Source organism: Sciurus carolinensis, chromosome 6 (assembly GCF_902686445.1).
Source record: "Sciurus carolinensis chromosome 6, mSciCar1.2, whole genome shotgun sequence".
Classification (NCBI taxonomy): domain Eukaryota; kingdom Metazoa; phylum Chordata; class Mammalia; order Rodentia; family Sciuridae; genus Sciurus; species Sciurus carolinensis.
The window spans coordinates 101,294,585-101,314,194 of NC_062218.1; the positions used below are offsets into that span (position 1 = coordinate 101,294,585).

Here is a 19,610-nt window from a genome sequence, read left to right on the forward strand (position 1 = left end):
TTGGAAGTGTTTCCCTGAATACAGCACCATTTATATAACTTCACAGCCTTCTTTCCATCATGTCTTCCATGTACAGCTTCTGATCATTCTTCACTTATATCATCCAGGTCCTAGCGTCATATTACTAGTATTAAAATACATGGGGATTAGGTGCAAGCTACCCTAAGTATACTGGAATCTGTCTACGTGGGACAGGCCTCCTGTAAGGGGCAGTCAGATTCTCTATCAGATTTAGATCTGGCATGAATCCTCCCAGTATTATTGTGTCTATACCCTGTGCCTCTCCTGCTTCCTTTCAGCCTCTGGGGCTTTTTTTACCCTGGTAGCTACTATGGCCTAATTTAGTAGTACCTCATGTTCTGGTGGCCTTATCTACTCATAGTTGTCCCCTTCAAGCAGGGGGAGAAAGACATGGGAGAAAGCTGGGAGTGAAGATGGTGTTTATGTGATTTCTTTCTCAGAGAAATTCCAAACCCATAGCAACCTTTCTCTAATTAAACCTCACATCAGTCCTATAAATAGGTGTGATGAGTACTAGCAATCTATTTCCCTGAAAAATGAAGCCGCTTACCAAGTTCAACCAAGAGAATGTGACAAGCCATGATGTAGGTTATAGGGTGGCAGAAGGATTTAAATATTTTCTCTGTCACTGCTTTCCTTCTGCCAGGCTGCTGGTCATACATAATGTGAGAAAATGGGCATTCGTTTGATTTCCGTGATGCTGTCTGGACGCATTATTTTGATATTTGAGACCCTTGCAATGTTGTTCGCGTAAGATTTGTTTATCGCCTTACGAGTGCATAAAGTTCCTTCCTTCCTTGAAATGAAGTCGGCCCTCCAGGAAGCCAGCTGCTCCTGCGTTTGTTCCTGCTCTGGGAGTGCAGTGGACTGGCTCCATTTTCATCACGTCACCATTTTGGCTTGGATCCTTTGACATCATTATTTTGATGAAGCCTGCTACAGAAAGCACCATTGAAAGGACTTGTAGACCTCGTTGTGCTGGTCATGTAGTATACACTCAAGACATGATCATAAATCCTCGGGAAATCCCTGGCCTGTTCTTGCCCAAACTTTGATTTTCCTTCGTTTTGTCTTGTAAAGTGAGTTAGCGGGGACACTGATAAAACATTGCCTCCCTCTTTCATTCACAGAACTGGAGAACCAGGAGACTCGGGTCTCTGAGATCCATAGCCTTGTTCATCGACTCCCAGAGAAAAATCGACAGATGTTACAGCTGCTCATGAACCACTTGGCAAAGTAGGTTTATGACTGATTGCTGGCCCTTTTCTCACCCCAGAAAGTTCTTATCTTAGCAGTAAAGCTGGTCTCAGTTCTGCTTATATTTCCCTGTCCCACTATTGCATCAGGTATACTGGAGGCTTAGGAAAGAAATGTGTGAAATGTTAACCGTAGTATATAACAGCAGCAAATGCCAAATGGCCTTTGCAAAGGAGCCTGGGGAAGTACCCATGCTAGCAGGCCAACAAGCAGAGTTTGCAGGGGGAGTTTACTCTCATGATGATCAAGGGCAAACCAGATTGTGTCATCTATGATACCAGGTCACCACACAGAGTTTTTAGGGTTTATATGTTCTTTTGATGATCAAGGACAAACAGAAATTTGTTGTAGATTTATAGAACTTGGATTTGGAGTCAGGAGGCCTGGATTCTAGAACTGACTCTGTTCTTATCAAGTCACTTAACCACCCCTGGGCAAACCTGAACTCCTATCCCTTAGTTTCCTCATTTGTTGAGTGTAGCTCAAAGACTCTGCTTATCAATAAGATCATGATTTTTAAAGTTACATGTATTAAAGCCTTTGAAGAAGGATAGAGAATAAAGGAATTATTCCTGGCAAATGCTCACTTGCCTTCTGAGATAATCAAAGCATTCAGCAAGGGCCTGATTTTCCTGCTCAGAGTATTTACACTGGTGAAATGGTTTTGAATTTTGTGTGTTTACTGTTGCTTAGCCCTTTTCAGAGTAACCTTGCTGACTTCCCTTGCTGTGTCAGTCACTATATGTGTATTATGTTCTAAACTTTCATTGACTTCGATGCAGTGTTCTTGATTGCAGACTGGAGCAAAAGAAAAGATTGAATGTATGTCAGTTAACCTGAATCATTAAGCTCTAAATTCTACTGAACTGATGTGTTATGAATTTGACCCTTAACAGCACTTTGTTCATTAATCTATCCTTTGAGATAAGGATAAGTCATTTGAAGGAGATTGTGATGATTAGTTTTCTTATATCTGTCAAGCACTTTATATTACCTTTTGGAGAGAAAGCATGTATAGTAGCATAAAGATTTGCACAGGTGTTATGCAATAATGTGAGTGTTCCGTGTGTTGGTGAGAGGCAACTGGGCAGAGTGAAGAATTATTCTAGATCAATTTTTTTTTCTTGTCATGCTATATCACAATCACATGCTCAAAAATAGGAAGCATAACAAAGAACATGTGAATTTTCAGGGAGAATCTCCCCCAAATATCAAAGAATCCTGATGAAATATGTTTAAAATAATGAGAATCTAGGCTTTAAAAAGCAGCTCCAGATCCTCTGAAATGACTGTATGATACCTGTTCCACACAACTCAGTCAGTTATTTGTTAAACTATAAGGCTACTACAATCTTAGGTGCAAAACTTTGCACACCTGAAAGGCATGCAAAGGAGATTCCAGGTACACACTCCAGCCAACCATACGTGGGGATGCTTATGACCACTTTATGGCCACTGAGTCATAAGGTGGCCTTGAGGCCTGCTGGGAGGAGTTGGAGGAGACTGATTAGCAGCCAGCAGATCACAGTGGGTCTTTTCAAGCTGTGTAATTAGAATGAGAGCCTAATTGGACTGAAAGAAACCAAGAGTGAATAGTGATCCAGCAGGGCCAGTATTGAATTTTTCCCATTTGTAAATTGCTCTGAGGATTGTTAGGGCTCTTTAAAGAAGGAGGGGGAGAAAAAAAGATTAACAGAACAAAAGAGAACTTATGAGGTAGATCTTGAAGAGTTGAGCCTGTTCATCTCCTGGTGGGTTGTTCATTTCTTCCTTTTTATTCATCCCATCTTCTCCTAATCACATTAAATTCAGTCTATCCTTGTTCCTAACCTAAAGCATAATACAGGTGGTATATGCAAGTTATCACTGTGTAACTGACATTTTGCCTTCTAACCAGTTTAAACAGTTTGGTCAGTGGAGTTTCTTATTCCACAGCATTTTGGGAGCATTGCACCTTACCGTTGATACTTGAAAAAAAATTTTTTTTTGGTTGTATCACATTTCTCTGTTCATTGAGTCATTAAGAAATCTACTTGTAGATGAGCTCTGCTGCTATAAGGTGAGTTGGTCCATGCCAGGGTTGGAAAACATAGACTCCACTTTTCCCCTGCTGTGTTCTTGGTCTGCAGAGCCTCTGATTTGAAATGCCCTTGGGGAGAGCGATAGGCTTAAGTGAGCACTGCTAATTTCAGTAGTTTTATCTAGTTCTCAGAAAATTCTTTGGCACCCACAGGAGTTCTAAGATTCCACTTAAACTATATTCTCATTTACAGTACTGTCCTTATTTTAAAATCCAGCAGTAAGGGAAAGTTAACTTGGGATAAGAGCTTTTGTCTAATTCTAGTTTTCTCAGGTTCACATTTACCCTAGGATCCGCCTGAGCTATTGTTCCTCTGGATCACTTTCTTAATAGTCCGCTTCCTTCCTAAGTTTTAGTTTCAGGGCCAATGCTACTGGAAAACCCAGTGTTTACTTCTCTCATTACCTACTGTTTGCCTCATGCATCTCAGGCCTCTGGTTCAAAGGCAAGGCACTCTGTATTGTGTATTTTTTAAAGTACTTTTTGGAAACATTCTCCAAAATTCACTTCCTTTAGCTCTGAGGGAAAGTTAAGACATGACATTTTATGTTTAATCCTGAGGAAAAATGCATTCAGAGGGGAAAAAGTCTTGGAGGGAAAGGATAAAAACTCTGAATCTCTAAAGCAAATGATTACCAAGGAGCATCTAAATCACAGACATGTTGGGTTTGTTTCAGACCTCAGAGAGAACATAAAAATTATATGCAGTCATGCACATATCTTTTTCATTCCAGCTTAAAACTACTTTGATAATTAGATTTTTTTTCTATTTGGATCTTGGAATCTGGTATATAATCTGAAAATCATGTATCTCAGAGCATGGTTAGAATCACCTGGGGTGCTTGTTTATGTTGGCATTTCTGGGCCTCATTCTGGGTCTACTAAATCAGATTCTGCCTACAAATATCTATTTCTGATTTATTTTCCAGGCAATTATTATACAGTCCTTTTGAGAACCACTGGCCTACAGAATGGGCCATATGTAAGGTATTTTAGGTAAGAGAAATAGTACTAAATAGAATATGGATTGGGATTTAGGAGGGTATTAGTCATAGGTAAAAGAAACTTCAACCTTCAAGTTCAAAAAAGTTTTATTGTCATGATCAAATTAGTAAAGAGAAAAATCTTGTTTTGATTTTTCAGTGTGTTTCAATTTGTCTGCATTAAATTGGGCTTTTAATTTGAAAATCATGCATAAAGCATTTTTAATTATGAAAAAAACATCCCAAGCTAGTTTTGGATCCTTGTGCAAATTGTTCTATCTCATTGAACCCTAGTTTTTCTTGAGTTTTCTATCTATTGATAGGGAACTCTATCTGTTGTAAGATTCTGTTTTTATCAAGTGGGCATAGAGGTGGGTAACAGGGATGACAGAAAAAAATTCCCAATCTTACAATTGTAGAAGTAAATAAGATTAGATGAGTAATAAACACTAATTTCATGGTAGTTTCCTGATGTTTACATATGACGATGACTCCAAGTGTGTTGTGTATCCCCACACATACCATTCATAGTGGCTCATCCTAACTTTATTGTAGTGTTTACACTGTGCGGGAGGATTTCAAAGTACTCCCATACATCAGGAGTCACTATTAAAAATACCTTTTCACAGCTGGTTTTCCCAAAACACTTACTGAGAAATAAATCTTAGTCTCTTTCCTTTTTTGGAGCAATAATTCCTTTGTTGCCAAGGTGTTGTGAGAAAGGCAGAGCCTTGTCTTACTTCTCCAAGGAGGCATCGTATCATATGGGATGCTTTGGGCTATAAGAAACAGAAAATCCAATTTGAAATGGCTTAAAGAATAAGGTAATCTACTGTGTCACTACACAAAGTCACTTCTGAGACTGGTTCTTTCTTGGTCCATGAAGTGTTCAGTATTTCTTCTTTCTACTCAGCCAGGCTGATTGTGATGGCCAGATTCTCTCAGGATTCCTAAGTTGTTACATTGTGTCCTCTCACACCAAGGCTTGTAAAAAGCAGGGGAGGCATTATTTCTTCTTTGAGTCTCTTGAAAAGCTGTGAGCATACTTTTCCCAGATGTTCTCCAGTAGACTTCCCAGTGCATCTCATTGGTCCAAAGCAATCACCTGCAAGGAGAAAGGAACCGCCGTGATAATTTTAGGCAAGTACTCTACCAATGAGCTACATCCCCAACCCTCCATGATAATTTTACATCAAACAAGTTTTACCTGAGCCACTCACAGGAAGCAAGGACACCAGAATAAAAGAACTTTAACTAGGCAACCCACAGTGTGTGCTGCAAGTAGTCTTGATAAAATAGCGCCCAAGAAAGATCATTAAGTTTATTGAGTGATCCTTGCATAGTGTGCTAACTCAGTCAAGACTCATGGGACCAAAAGGCCAAGTTGGGAGAAGAGCTGAGTACATTTGCAGTGTGGGCACACACGCACTAAATTATGAGTTTTATGGTAGAAGGAAAGAGAGAGTATATGAAGAAGGCAAAACTGACTTTAGTCCCATTGTGTATTTCCTTTTTCTTGTTGGTCTTTTTAGTACCCAGTTGTCTAATGTTTATTTTGATCATCTGTTACATGCTATGACTTTCCAAAAAGGACAAAATTTTATTGATCATGAGAATCATGAAAAAAAATTTATTGTGGGACAAACACTCAGCATACAAGTGAGAACTTATCACAATATATAGACTCCATTGGCAGAAGTTATCAAGGATTAAGCATCTGGAGGCTTGGCTTGTTTCTCATTCCTGTGACCAAAGTCTGAGTTCTTCAAGTATCCCTGCTAATTAAGAAAATATATCTATGTTTCCTTAATGATCTAGAAACCGTGGATTGAATTCATGTGCAAATGTCAATGGTTGTAAAGAAAGTCACTAGAAGGTCTTGACACAAAGGAGGATGGGCAGGCCCTGGTAGTTGAGAAGTATTCCTTGAACTTCAGGGTCAAAACAAAAGGAGGTGGGTAACTGGGTACAGTGGCGCATGCCTGTACTCCTAGTGACTCTGGAGGCTGAGGTAAGAGGATTGCAAGTTCCAGGCCAGCCTGAGCAACTTAGTGAGACCTTGTTTTTTTTGTTTTTTTTTTTTTTTTTTTTAAAAAAAAGAGGTGAACATTGACACTTGGCATTAACACTTATCTTATAGCTACTCCAGTATTCCTTCTTCCATTCCAAGTCTGAAAGATAAAAGCTAACATAGTGAAGAGCTGTTGAACACTTGAAAACAACTATTTATTTCTTAGCCCTCAAACAAAGCAGAATAACTGAAAACTTTACAAAGCACATTTAAAGCAAACAGTACTTTTGAGGTGATGACTTTCTAAGGTGGAAAGCTCCTGTGAACTTCTCTGGCTGCCATCCCTCAGCCAAACATGCTGGCTCACAATCCTTTGATCTCTAGTAATCACTGGACACCCTTCTGTTGCTAGTGCAGAATTGCATGGCTGGACCACTGGTGGTGTGGCCTGGTACCCCAGTAGAGCCACACTAACCACATTCTCTGGTCCCATTTGTCTTTTCCCTAATCAACTCTACCCTGAAAGGATAGTTCTAGTGATTTGAACTTTTATCTCTCTCTTGAATCCATTCACTTCTTTCTGTCTCCATCACTAACTCCCTAGTCTAAGCTGCCATGTTTTTCTCAGACTTCTTGCAAAGCCCCTTCCTTGGTTGCACTGGCTCCCCTCCAGCCCACAGAGTGCCAGCCCTGCTGCCAGGGAACTTTGAAAATGGGCAGGTCTCAACATGTGATTCCTCTGTTTAATAAAACTTCAAAGGCATTTTCCCCATTGGTCTTAAGATAAAGCCCTGACTATAGCCCTAGGGCCTTGTTTGAACCCAGCACTTTCAGAATCTGCAACCTTATCCTGTGGTTGTCATGATCACCAGTGTGTCCCTACTGTGTGGTACACAGTGGACACTCAGGAATATTTGTTGAATTGAAACATGAATAGTCCCTTGACCATTTCTCCAACATTCTCTTCCCCTGCTCCAACTTCTTCTTTTGTGCAGTTCATTTTCTTCTTTCTGGAACAGCCCCTCCCCAGCTTCTGCCTGCCAAAGCCTACCTCATTCTGGCTTCAGCTCACATGGCTCTGCCTATGACATTCCTTCCTGGTTCAAGTGCCCTCTTGCTTTCCTGAGCTCCCATGGCCTCTCTTGTTGCTCTTTTTGAAGGTACCACTGTCTACCTGTGGGACAGTTTGCCAAGTGCATCTCTTATTTGAGCTAGATTAGAAGCTCCCAGGGGCCGGACAGTCTTTCTCCCATCTTTCTTTACCTAAAAGTTGCAAACAAGAGCTCTAGCTGGAGCAGCCCCCATGTGTTCTCTTTGGTGATGTTGCCCCACACATTGCTGTTTTAAAATTTTGAACAAGTAGCAAATACTTTAAAAGGGGTTACTTTTTTACTTGAAATATTCCAATCTCTCTGCTGACAGTTGACTGGAGCTGAGTAGAAACCAGAGCCTCTCTTCTGGGGTGTGCCTTCTCCAGTGTGCAGTAGCTCCACACAGTCAGGATTGTCTCTTGCACCTGGCCCACTGCTTGCATCCGGCCCATTTCTAGCATCCCTCCTGCTTGGCTGTGTGTAGGCATTGAAAGGGTTTTCAATCCCTGGCCAGCCTGTCTGCTTAACCCAAAAGAAGAGCCCAGTATTTGTTGATCACATAAATGAGCCAGCAGAATTGGGCTGGGAGACTTACTTCCCTCACTTGCTTCTTTTTTTTCTCCTGAAAGACTTATTATTTTTGATAGATTGGAGGTCCCTGGAAGAAGCGGGAAACACTGCTTCCAGGCCTATTTATGCTTACAGGGCAGGGAAAAGAGTGTGTGTGTTTTTTTAAAGACTAAGAATGGATTCTCAAAGGACCTTCTCCAGCTATTTTTGGCAGAGCCAAAGGAAAATCTATTTAAAGGGACACTGCAAAGAGGACAACCACATATTTTAAAGCAAACAGACAACTTAGCGCTTTAAATTAATGGAAATGTAGAAGAAGAAATCAGAGCTCAATCCTTTTAGCCTAGCTGCCAGACTTTCACTTACTTTCAGTGTAAGAATTTCTCTGGTCTGTGGCTTTCCATCCTCAGGGTTAGGAGAAAGAAAGATACAAGTTCAGTTTAAAGTTTTTGCTTTAAAAAAAAAAAATCAACAGGATTCTGAATTCAAGGAACTACATTTTTCCCACCCTGTGGAACGCCCATTCTCCAAGGGGAAATGCCTGGCTTCAAGCTGTTAATCCTCCACAGTCTTAGGGCTCCTTTGATTTGGGCCTCTAGTTTGTTTTGAGTTGTTCCACTTCTGTTTGAATTGATTTTTTCAATGGCTTTGCTGTTTTCTAATTCGCTTCTTCCTTTTTTGAGCTCAGGAGACACCTATGGACTTCCCTCTCAAATTCATGGAGAAGGATTCTCTCTTTTCCCTTCTTAATTGCCACCCCTTTTTTTATTTTAGGGGTATTATAAGAGCATGAGTATCAGCAAGCATAACCATGCCTAAGTTTCTTTTTGGCCAACGCTTAGCAAACCATGATGTCCCCCTCTCATGCATTGACCTTAGGAGCAGGGACAGTAGCCTCTCCTTTGAGACACTGGAGTCCTTTCTTGCTTTTCATTATTCAGTGAATAATTCATCATTAGTATCATTATTCATCATTAGTAGTCACACTTTCTTACACTGACTGACTTCCCACCAATTCTTCACAACAAAAATTGTGGCTCAAATATGGCAGGGCAGATTTTTAGGTACTTGAAGTTCATCTTTCCAGGCTGAGAGCACAGTGGTTAAGAAAGAACATTCTGCAGCCAGACTGCCTAATTTTCATCTTGTCTCTCCTGTAACCCTGCATGAATTACTTCTCTATTCCAAAATTTCCTTTCCTGAACAAAGAGGTGATAACAATTGCATCAGAAACTTTTAAATTAACTCATCAGCTTCTCTTGCTTCTCCTGTCTGTATTGCAGCCACCACTGCAGTGACAAGTTCTGCGTGGCCTCTAGCTCACATTGTGCAGTGCAGCCTGATACCTCGTAGCCTCCTGCCCATACCATGTGCCCGACTCTCTTAGCCCTTATCCTCAACCCTATGGAGGCATGACACAGATGGCACCATACACCCATAGCCAGAAGCCAAGGATGTTAAAGCATTCCAGGGGAAAACCTTTGGCCAGAGGGAGATGGAGTTGGGTATTTGAAGAGGCTGTCATTACACATCCTCTTTGAAGATGGATCCAAGAGACTGAGTGTTGGTCCTTGACCCAGGTGGTGGCTACCTTCTCTGCTTCATTCCTCCTGAGAATCTCTTCCTAAAGTAGTATCAAAAAGCCTTTACTTACATCAGTCTCTTCTTTATGGGAAACCTAAAGTAAGCCAATAAGAGGATCTATCCTCTTAGAGTTTGAGAATTAAATTAAATCCACATTAAACTCTGTAGAAGAGTATCTAGCATGAAGTATACCCTCCATCAGTGTTAACTTTTATCATCTATTTGAGAGATGGGGAAGTAGAAGAAGGATGATCATGGAACTGTGCCTTAAGTTTTAATTATGGAAGCAATTAAACCAAAACAAGCCATTCTCACTGACTGGATGGGACTTCTTCACCATTATGTTATTGGTAAGCAAAACCTTTAGGGATGGGTGCTGAAAACAGTGTGCACACACACACACACACACACAGAGCACACCCCCCATACATATATATCTGTGTGTGTGTGTGTGTGTGTGCATGCGTGTGTGTGTGTGTGTGTGTGCATGCGTGTGTGTGTTTATTTTTGCTTTGCTATTGTTTTCTTGGCTGTTTGTGTGCATTCGGCCCAAGTGCTGAGCATCTTACCCTTCCTAGCAAAACATGAGCCAGCACAGCTGTTCATATCTGGTTTCAGGTCCCACCTTACACCAAGCCTCACACTTCCCTGTGAGGATTCAGGGCTCACCATGATTCATTGCCCCATGGAACAGAGCACCTGCTCAAAAGAGCAAGCTGAAAGGGGCTGTCTTCCATGGGGGGGGCCAGCTCTTCCTACCCCTTCCCTCTCCCTTTATTCTCCCCTCCCCCTTACCCTCCTGCTTCTTGGTGTTGCAAGGCTGATTTCATCTCAGAAGCAGCTGTCTTTGCTGCAGTTTAATAATTCTTAATTTCCTGGAGGGGGACAACACATTATATCATGAAGACTTATCTTAGTCTGCATGGTCTGGAAATTTCCACTCATCTTTGTGATCTTTGAAATGCTTCTCTTCGTGGGAGACTCTGACTTTCCTTCTGTGTGACTCAGTTTCATGTCCTCTCAAATGCATTCCTGGATCAAATGTTACCATCCACTGTGAAAACTGTCCCTGCCTCTGGGTTTTTCCACGAGTACAGTCTTCACATGGATTTCCTTCCCGAGTTACTGAAATATGTAATGAAGTATTGCTCTAGTGTGAGGAAGGTTGTGCCTATATTCAACATCATTCTGTTTCAATAGCTACTTTGTCTGTTTTGCTATTTTACTCATAAAGGGGTTTGAAGAATGGTTTAGGTGTTTGAAGTGTGTTTTTAGTCCTTTCTGCTTTCTCACATGTACAGGAATGTTTTTCCTTAGGCAGTTGAGCATCCTGATTTAATGTTTCTAATTTGGCATTATAAGTGCAAATCATTTTTTTCTTGATTCTATTCAGTAAACTGTAGAGGAACCCAAAATGTTTGGTGTGATGGTATTTTGCAAGATCTTCTTCTGCACTTGAAGGAGCAGAATATTGGGTTGAATAAAATCATCATTTTATTAAAGTCAGTCCTTCAGTGAGAAAATGGGGTGCCCTAGGCCTCAAAAAAGAGTTGGTATATTAGTTTGGGGTTGTTAGCAACAGATGTTAACTGTGGCTAATTAAAAGAAGGAAATTTATTAGAAAGCTTCTAGGGTCAATCACATAATTGAAAGTAGAGTTGAACCTTCAGACATTGCAGAGGAACCCCAAGGGTCCTCCTGGTGCCTGACATCCTACAGCATTTTCCTAGGCCAATGCCTGTTTTCTTGCTCAGATCTTGCTTCCCATTGGAAGAGAACTTCCATGAACTACCTCCACCATATCCACACTTGTACCTGTTTTTCTACCATCCCTCTTCTGTGGAGAGGAACAGGTAGTGTTCCCACCTACCTTTCTTAGGGCTCTAGAGCCAGTTGATTCCCAACTGTATCCATAGGATTTGGCTCCAGCAGTTTTCTCTATTGTATAGAGTCTTCCCTCTATATAATTAACTCTTCTGTCTCTGCTGACTCTTTTCGATCAGTAGATAGCACGTGGTAATTTCTGCAATCCTTTAAAAACCAAGAAAACAGCCAGGCATGGTGACACACACTTGTAATCCCAGTGACTCAGGAGGATTGAAAGTTCCAGGCTAGCCTCAGCAACTTAGCAAGGCCCTAAGCAACTTAGTGAGAACATGTTTCAAAATTTAAAAATTAAAGAGCCAGGGATGTAGCTCAGTGGTAGAGTGCCCTGGGTTCAATTCTCAGTACCCATTTGAGAGAGAGAGAGAGAGAAAAGAGGAGAAAAGAAAAAGAAAAGAAAGAAAACAACTGTAAAGAAATTTTCCCAGGCCTGGTGAGGTGGCCCACACCTGCAATCCCAGCAGCTGGGGAGGTTGAGGTAGGAGGATCGGAAGTTCAAAGCCAACCTCAGCAATTTAGCAAGGCACTAAGTAATTCAGCCAGACCCTGTCACAAAATAAAAAATAAAAAAGGGCCAGGGATGTGGTTCAGTGGTTGAGCATCTCTGGGGTTCGATTCCCAGTACAAAAAAAAAAAAAGGAAAGAAAAAGCTTTTCCAGTCCCATTTCCCCTTCTAGATGCCTTGTCCTCTTTTCCTTAGCACTTCCCAAATAGTTGACTGTGGTCACTGTTCCCAAATCCTCTTTTCACGTTCATTCTCTCTTGAACCTGCTCAGGCTTTTTCATCCGTTATTCCACTGAAAAGCCTCCTGTCAGTGCTGCCCAGGACCTCACATCCATAAATCAGATTCAGACTTACCTTCCTTGATTATCCTGAGGGATTTAACACAGTCTCTCACACTCCTTCCACCTTGAAATGTCTTCTTCACTTGACTTGCAGGGCATCACACTCTCTGGGCTTTCCTTTGCCTTTGTCCCTGCTCCTTTTCAGTCTCATTTGCTGCGCCCCAGGACACAGGCTTTTGGTCCTCAGACCCACCTTTCATTCTTTCCTCCCCAGTGAGGCGAGGTCTTCCTTGGTTGCTCCAAAATCACAAGCTCCTACCCCCACACTCCCCACCCAACAGCATTGCTAAATTTTTCCATAGCACATGTTATCATCAAATATGCTATATATTTAACTTATTTGGTTGCTTATTGTTGCCTCCTCACTGAACTGTGAGCTCTGTGAGGCTGATTTCCATCTGTTCTGCACTCCTGAATCCTCAGCACCTGGAGAGTGTTCTTTACCTAGTAGGAGACAGTCAAAAATCATTTGTTGAATAAATGAATGAAAGACAGAGTGGAAAGTATGCAGGCAATTCATGGGTGACCTTTCTTGGGTAACATGTGCACTTCTGTGGCCAGGTAATAGTGGAATACTTAACTTTCCTTTTTTTTTTTTTTTTTTTTGAGTTTGGGTTGACTGGTCTTATTTATTTATTATTATTTATTTATTTTTTAATTTTGATTCATGGTATACAAGTGGGGTACATGATTTCATTTCTATGGTTCTACACGATGTAGATTCATACCATTAGTGTAATCATACATGTACATAGGGTAATGATGTCTGTCTCAATAGGACCTTATGTAATGGAAGAGGGACACCCAGCTAGAAATTTTCTAAGGAAAAATTGGGTGCCATTATGCAAAGGATTCTGGGCAGGTATTCACAAGATTAATGTTTGCTTACATGCAGTTCTTGGCCATAAAGAATCCTATTTCACATTAGAAGCATCAGGCTTTGGCACAGATATTAACTCCATGGGGGATCTTTTATGTGCCTGGATAACCTTGTTATACATCATTATGTGGAAGATAGGGCCATAGCAATAACAAATATAACACAGCAAACAGCATTCAGGTGTTTCTCTAATGCCTGGTTACACAGCCTCATTCCCCAGAATGCTTGATTTTGTTTGTGCATGAACTGACACTTCATGGAGGCTTACCTCCTCTCTCTGCCTGTCTTTGGATATTCCCTAGACCCAGAATCATCTGCAGTGGTGTTTGATGGAGGGAAGGTGCTAGCTTGGTTCACCAGTTCCCCCCAAAATGGGCATAATTAAACATGTTTCCTTAAGTCACCAGGAAAATGGGGGTTTCCCATACCTCTCAGTCCAGCTGGCCATGTTGTGTTTTCTCATCCTCTGTATTGTTATTTTGATACTTTAAAAACTATACTTCCCTCCTTACTAGAACTGTCACATACACTGGTTTGCATGCCACCTAGTTATGAGTCTCTCTTCCTCTGTCATAGCCTGTCTTACAGTGTCATTCTCCCTAGCCCCAGCCAGATGGTTAATGAAGCAAAGAGTAGTAGCACAAAAAATATAGCTTATCCTTTCCTTGTCATGGTATTAGTGTGTTGTGATTCTTGACATGAGTAAGCACATCAGAAATTGTTTGACTCATGGTGAAGTCTGATCTTACTCAGCTGAAACTTCAGGCAACCCTTATGCAAATGTCTTGATGTTTTCTGCCACTACTCCCCTTAGCAGGTGGGGGAATCCAAAACTGAATTCCTAATAAGCTAGTCCATAAGGGACCCACCGTGGTGCCTTATATTAAAAGACAGCCCAAAGAAAAGTTCAGCTGAAGCACTTTCCGTAGCAAAAAGTCTAGATTACATGCCAATTACTGTTCAAGGGACTGCTTTGTGATTTGGCAGCCTATTGAAAACTATGCTCCCCAGTGTTATCCATAATCAGGAGATCTCTGATGCTGCTGGCTTGGACGGAGTCAAGTGAGATAAAGAAATGGCACCATCCCTCTGGCATCATCATTCATTTCAACATGTATTAATTTCTTGAGCCTTGCTATGGTCAAGGAACTGACTTAGCCAAGTTGCTAATTATTTCTGTTAGTGGCCATAGGGGAGAACATTGGCCTAACCTGCAGAGGTTCTTATCCTGCATGTCTATAAGCTCATTTTATGCACAATCTTGAATTATAGTTACCAGGCCTTCACTCGCTTCATCTACAAAATGAAAAGGATTCTTTTTTTTATTTAAAAAAAAAAAAAAAAAAAAACTGTGTACACACAAACACACACAATGCAGTCAAGGAAAACAGTCTACAAGTTAGCCACTGATATCCAAACTTGGGTTTTCTTCTCTTGGCTTCTTTATTTTTGAATTTTTATGTAATAACCATGTGTGCTATTTAAAAAGTTATAATTATTTTTAATGAGAGGAGCAGTCTCTGACTTGGAACCCCTGAGACATCTATGCAGCAGGACTGGGTGGGACAGGACAGGACAGTCAATCCTGGTTATTCTGAGACAGAATCCCTTTTGTCTGCTTTTGCTCCTGTCTTGTCTGCTTCTCTGTTCATTTGCATCTCCACCGGAGAGTGGGCAGCAGAGACTAGGAATGTTTCAGCAATGCTGGAAATGGTAAAACTTTATAACTTAAAAAGTTTTTGTGTTTGGTTTTGCTCAATTAAGTGTTTCTCACTTTAAATAGTAATGCTAATACCTTGTAACTATACCAATGTATTTTTCTGACGTCCATAGCCGTAATTAAATGTGAGCTCTATCCTTATGTAGAACTGGTTTAAAACAACAGAAAAATAACACCAATGAAACTTGGCTGCTTGTTTTTGTGTCTGCATGGTTTCCTTTTATCCTATGCACAGGTACTGTGAGGGTCCATGGGCTTTTTTATCCATCGTGGATCCTGCTTTTCTCTTTTTCTCCTGCTCAGACCTGCTGCTAGTTTTTATATGACCCACAAACTAAGAAGGTTTTTTTGGTTTTGTTGTTGTTGTTTTACATTTCAAAGTAATTTAAAAAAAAAGAGAAATATTTCATGGCACATGAAAATAATATGCAATTCAGATTTCGGTGTTCATAAAACTTTATTGAAACAGCTGTACTCAGTTACTTAATTATTATCTGTGGCAGCCTTCAAACTGCAATGGCAGGTGAAAAAGTTGCAAGAGAAACCCTTAAGCCTGCCAAGACTAAATATTTACAATTTGGCACTTAAGAGAACATGTCTATCCAAACTGCTATGCTAGAAACTTCTTTTTCACTGCATGCCTAGAGATAAGACCTGTTCAGATGTGCTAACTTATTCAACAACTACTAGATTTCCTACTGCATGCCAAACACCCAAAGGTGAGCACAAGACCTTCCCTGTTAGAAGGCAGTAACACAGCCCAGAGGGGAGACTGGGCATGTCCCCAGGTAAACCACAGCCCTGGGTAGGGTGCAGTTGTGGGAACTGGGGAGGAGTCCTGACTGCTTGGGAAGTTAGGAAGTGAAGAAGTTATCATTTAAATTATAACACTAGAATTGTTCTCTTTAATTGTTACCTAGAATAAGAGTTGTCATAAGTTTTACAAGTGTGCCTTCAGCATTTCAATTGTACAAAAAAAAATCATTGCTCTATAATAGGGTCAACATTTTTCAGAGCTATCTAAATAAGCATTGTATACAATAATTCAATTTATTATCATCAAAATATAAAATTTTCTTCAAAGAGTCACTATTGGCTAGCCGTGTATGAGCAAGAGAGCATAGATTTCTACGTTAAAACTGCAATATTAATTTCCTTTGAGTTTTTAAAAAATTTGCTCTATATATTAACAAAGGCTAGACCACTGTACTAGGGATGTTTGCTTTTGAATAGAAAGATCGTTGGGCACATTCCAGATCTCCTAAATCATAATGAGGGGCAAAAGGGACAGCAAAAGTCTCTGTTATTAATAAGCTTTCAAGTGATTTCTGTTTATACTAAAGTCTGAGCCATACTTTTATGGATAATGTTGACCAAATATAAATTTTTTAAAGTTATTATTGACTTTTTAAAAATTTTATCTTTATTTTATTTGTTTTATCTACTTTTGGATACCAGGGATTGAACCCAGGTTGCTTAACCCCTGAGCCACATTCCTAGCCCAATTTATTTTAATTGTTTAAATTTTAAGACATCTCACTAAGTTGCTTAGGGCCTCACTAAGTTGCTGAACTTATTTTTTAGCTGTTTTCTTTTTCCTGTCATCCTTCCCTGTCTTCCCCTGTTGTAGTCGGAGCTTTTTAAATTTCCTCAACACAGTGTGAAGGAATACATCTGATTTCCCAAAACTTGTCCTCCCTCTTCTATTTCTTTCCTTTTTATTTTGGTAAAAGAAAAGAGCAAAATATACAAAAAATAATTTGGGATGCATACACATATATGCATATATATATATATATATATACACACACACACATATATACATATGTATTTGTATGTTTTGCTAGTTTTCATGTATATATTTATGCATATATGAATATTTACCTGTATGACAGTTAACATTTGCTTTCCCTCCCATGTTGACATTGAAGTCCTCTTTGGTATCCTCACCATCCTGTCATTCCTCTTGCCTTCCAGTGGAAAGCAATAAAATGCTTTGTGTATATCCTTTGAACTGTTTTGATAATTTAAAACTGATATTTGTTGTGAATCCAAGCAGAGGACACCTCATATTTGTGTATGTCATAATTTCCATTAATGGTTTTGGGGTGTATTTTATCAGCTTGTGTGTTTCACTCAATTTTATCTTTTTGAATGCTAGCTCATTCCTTTAAATGCCATATAAGTATGCTGACATTATTTATCCCCTTCCCCACTGATAAACACTTAGAGTCGTTTCATTTTTGCCCTTACGAACAGTGCTGCCTGCAGTGAACATCCTTGTAAACATTCCTTCATGCATGTGTGAGCTTTGGTAAGATATATACCTAGAAATAGAATTGCAAACAGCTTCTGTTTTTCTTGATATTGCCAAATTATTCTCCACAATGACTGAATCTGTTTATGTACCTAACATACTTTTCATTTTGGCGTGACAGCTAGATATAGACACAAAACACTTGGGAGGGCACTGCCTTTCTCCCAGGCCTTGATCTGAGCTCTTTGAATGCGTGAAGTATGTAGGAGTCATTAATTAACATTTAACTTGAATTGTAAAAGATGTAAGCAGGTTAGCTAGGCTGTAGGGGTTAGAGTGGAGGCGGGTAGAATGCTGTCCAGGCCAAGAAATGGAACAGCTTGGCCGAAGGCCTGGAATACCAGGGAAGAAAAAGAACCAAGGAACCAAAGGGGTCAGTGTCTTCATAGAATTTGATTCACAGGACTGGTATTGAACCACCCAGAGAGATCTGACATAGAAACACCTCAGCACCTGACCTTCTTGTTGTCCTTGCTGGACTTTAGCAGATCCTGTTTATTCTAAAATGTGGAGGCTCTTACACCTCTGCCACAGGCCTCCATAAAATAGCCCTAGTTCCCCAGGGGCTCAGCAACAGCATACACAACTCTTGTTTCATTGCAGATGATGGGGCTCCTGTCTAAGCAGGTCACTGTGGCTATACAGTGCCACCTTTTCTGGCTTACAGAGATGATAAGGCCCTGCTGGCATCTTTGTAGAACTCTCTGTAGATCAGTCTGAAATTTCTGGGTGGTATGAGGAATTTCTAAAAGTGAACTGTGCAATCAAAGAAAAGTCTCTTTGACTCTGTGTGTAGCCATCTGGACCACATAGAGGGCTTGAAGATTAGGAACACTTGCTGCTCTACAGCCTCTCAGTAAAGAGAGGTGGGGCCCCCACTGTTGGTGCCTGGGCCCCTGTCTCCCTTCCCCCAACCCTGGTTTCCAGGAATGTCTTTAACCTCTGGATTGCCTCTGGTGTATGCTTTCTCATGTTTTGCCACCCTTGAAATGAACCAAAACTACTGTATTGTACCTTCTGTGAATGACAGGAAGATGGATGAAAACCAGCAAGCTAACTAATGAAGAAAGGGAAATCTTATCAAAGGTTAGGTTCCTGAGTTACTCAGCCAACAATGTTATAGTAACTCAATAAAAATGAAGTTTAGGGCTGGGGTGTGGCTCAGTGGTAGAGCATTTACCCAGTATGCATGAGGCCCTGGGTTCCATGCTCAACACATAAAAAATATAGATAAGTATAGCTACAGGTATAGTCAGTCTGGACGCCAAGATGATATGTTAGCAGGGCTGGACCTAGGAGCAGAATTCAAGGAGAGTAACCTGCAACAACAATTCAGTCAGGGTCTCCCTGAATTTTCACTAGGCATCTTTTTTGCCTCATCAAGTCTGTTCCTCAGCTGGGTTTAAATTCCCATTTGGGTCTTTTTGATAGCACTTAGACCTTGGTTCCTCCTCTTATTCCCTCAGCCGTGGACAATTAATAATGCTAGAATATGATTTTGTTCAGTCTCTTAGTTTGCTATTTCAGACTACATCTGGAATTTTTTAGCAGTCAATAGGAAGAAAGGGCATCAGATACAGAATTTAGATTTAGAGAGAACTTTGCTGCTTAACATGGGTGATTGAAACCCGCCCCCCAACATACCATTAACATCAGTAAATGAAAGCTGGCTCCATGTAGGACGCTGGCAAAAACAAACAGCAACAGGTGGGTTTGATTTGCTTAGGAACTGGAAAAGCAACTTTAGAAATTTTCTTAGCATCTTCACTCTTTGAGTTCTTAAGTGCTTTTTTGATGGCTGACTAGTGGAACAGGTGGTGGTGGCGGCATGGCATTTTATCTTAGAGAACCAATTTTGCAGTCATGAACATGATCTCCTGCCCATGCTCTGCAAATGCAAAGCTCAAAGGTAATTTCTAGCCATATTGGGCAAGAACAATTTGGGGAAAGACGCAGAGGTTATCAACTTATTCTTATCACAGGTGTAATGTTTTCTTTGGTTTTTGCATAACCAGCTCACAGAAGAGTTTTCCCTCTCTTCTTTAACTCACATCTTTTTGGGAGTCGTTATGGTTTGGGTTTTAAAATGTCCTCCACAGAGCTCCGGTATTGTGCAGTGCAGGAATGTTCAGACGCAGAATGATTAGATTATGAGACCTGTACCTTCGTCAGTGGACTAATCATTTGATGGATTAATAACCTGAATGGGCTACTGAGTGATAACTATAGGCTATCGGGACAAGGCCAGTGCAGGTAGATCATTGCAATGTGGCCTAGACTTTATCAGTCCATGGCCCATGGCCCCTTCCCCTTTCACTCTCTGCTCCTCAGCTGCCATGAGCTGAGAGCAACTTTCCTCTGCCACC

The 19,610-nt window shown here is 40.6% G+C and overlaps 1 protein-coding gene across 1 annotated transcript in view; it reads left to right on the forward strand.

The window, feature by feature from the left end:
• Arhgap26 (Rho GTPase activating protein 26) overlaps positions 1 to 19,610 on the forward strand; it is a 416,546-nt gene that overhangs the window by 265,403 nt on the left and 131,533 nt on the right. Inside the window, 1 exon segment of the mRNA XM_047554761.1 lies at positions 1,152 to 1,257. Coding sequence (XP_047410717.1) covers positions 1,152 to 1,257 — 106 coding nt within the window.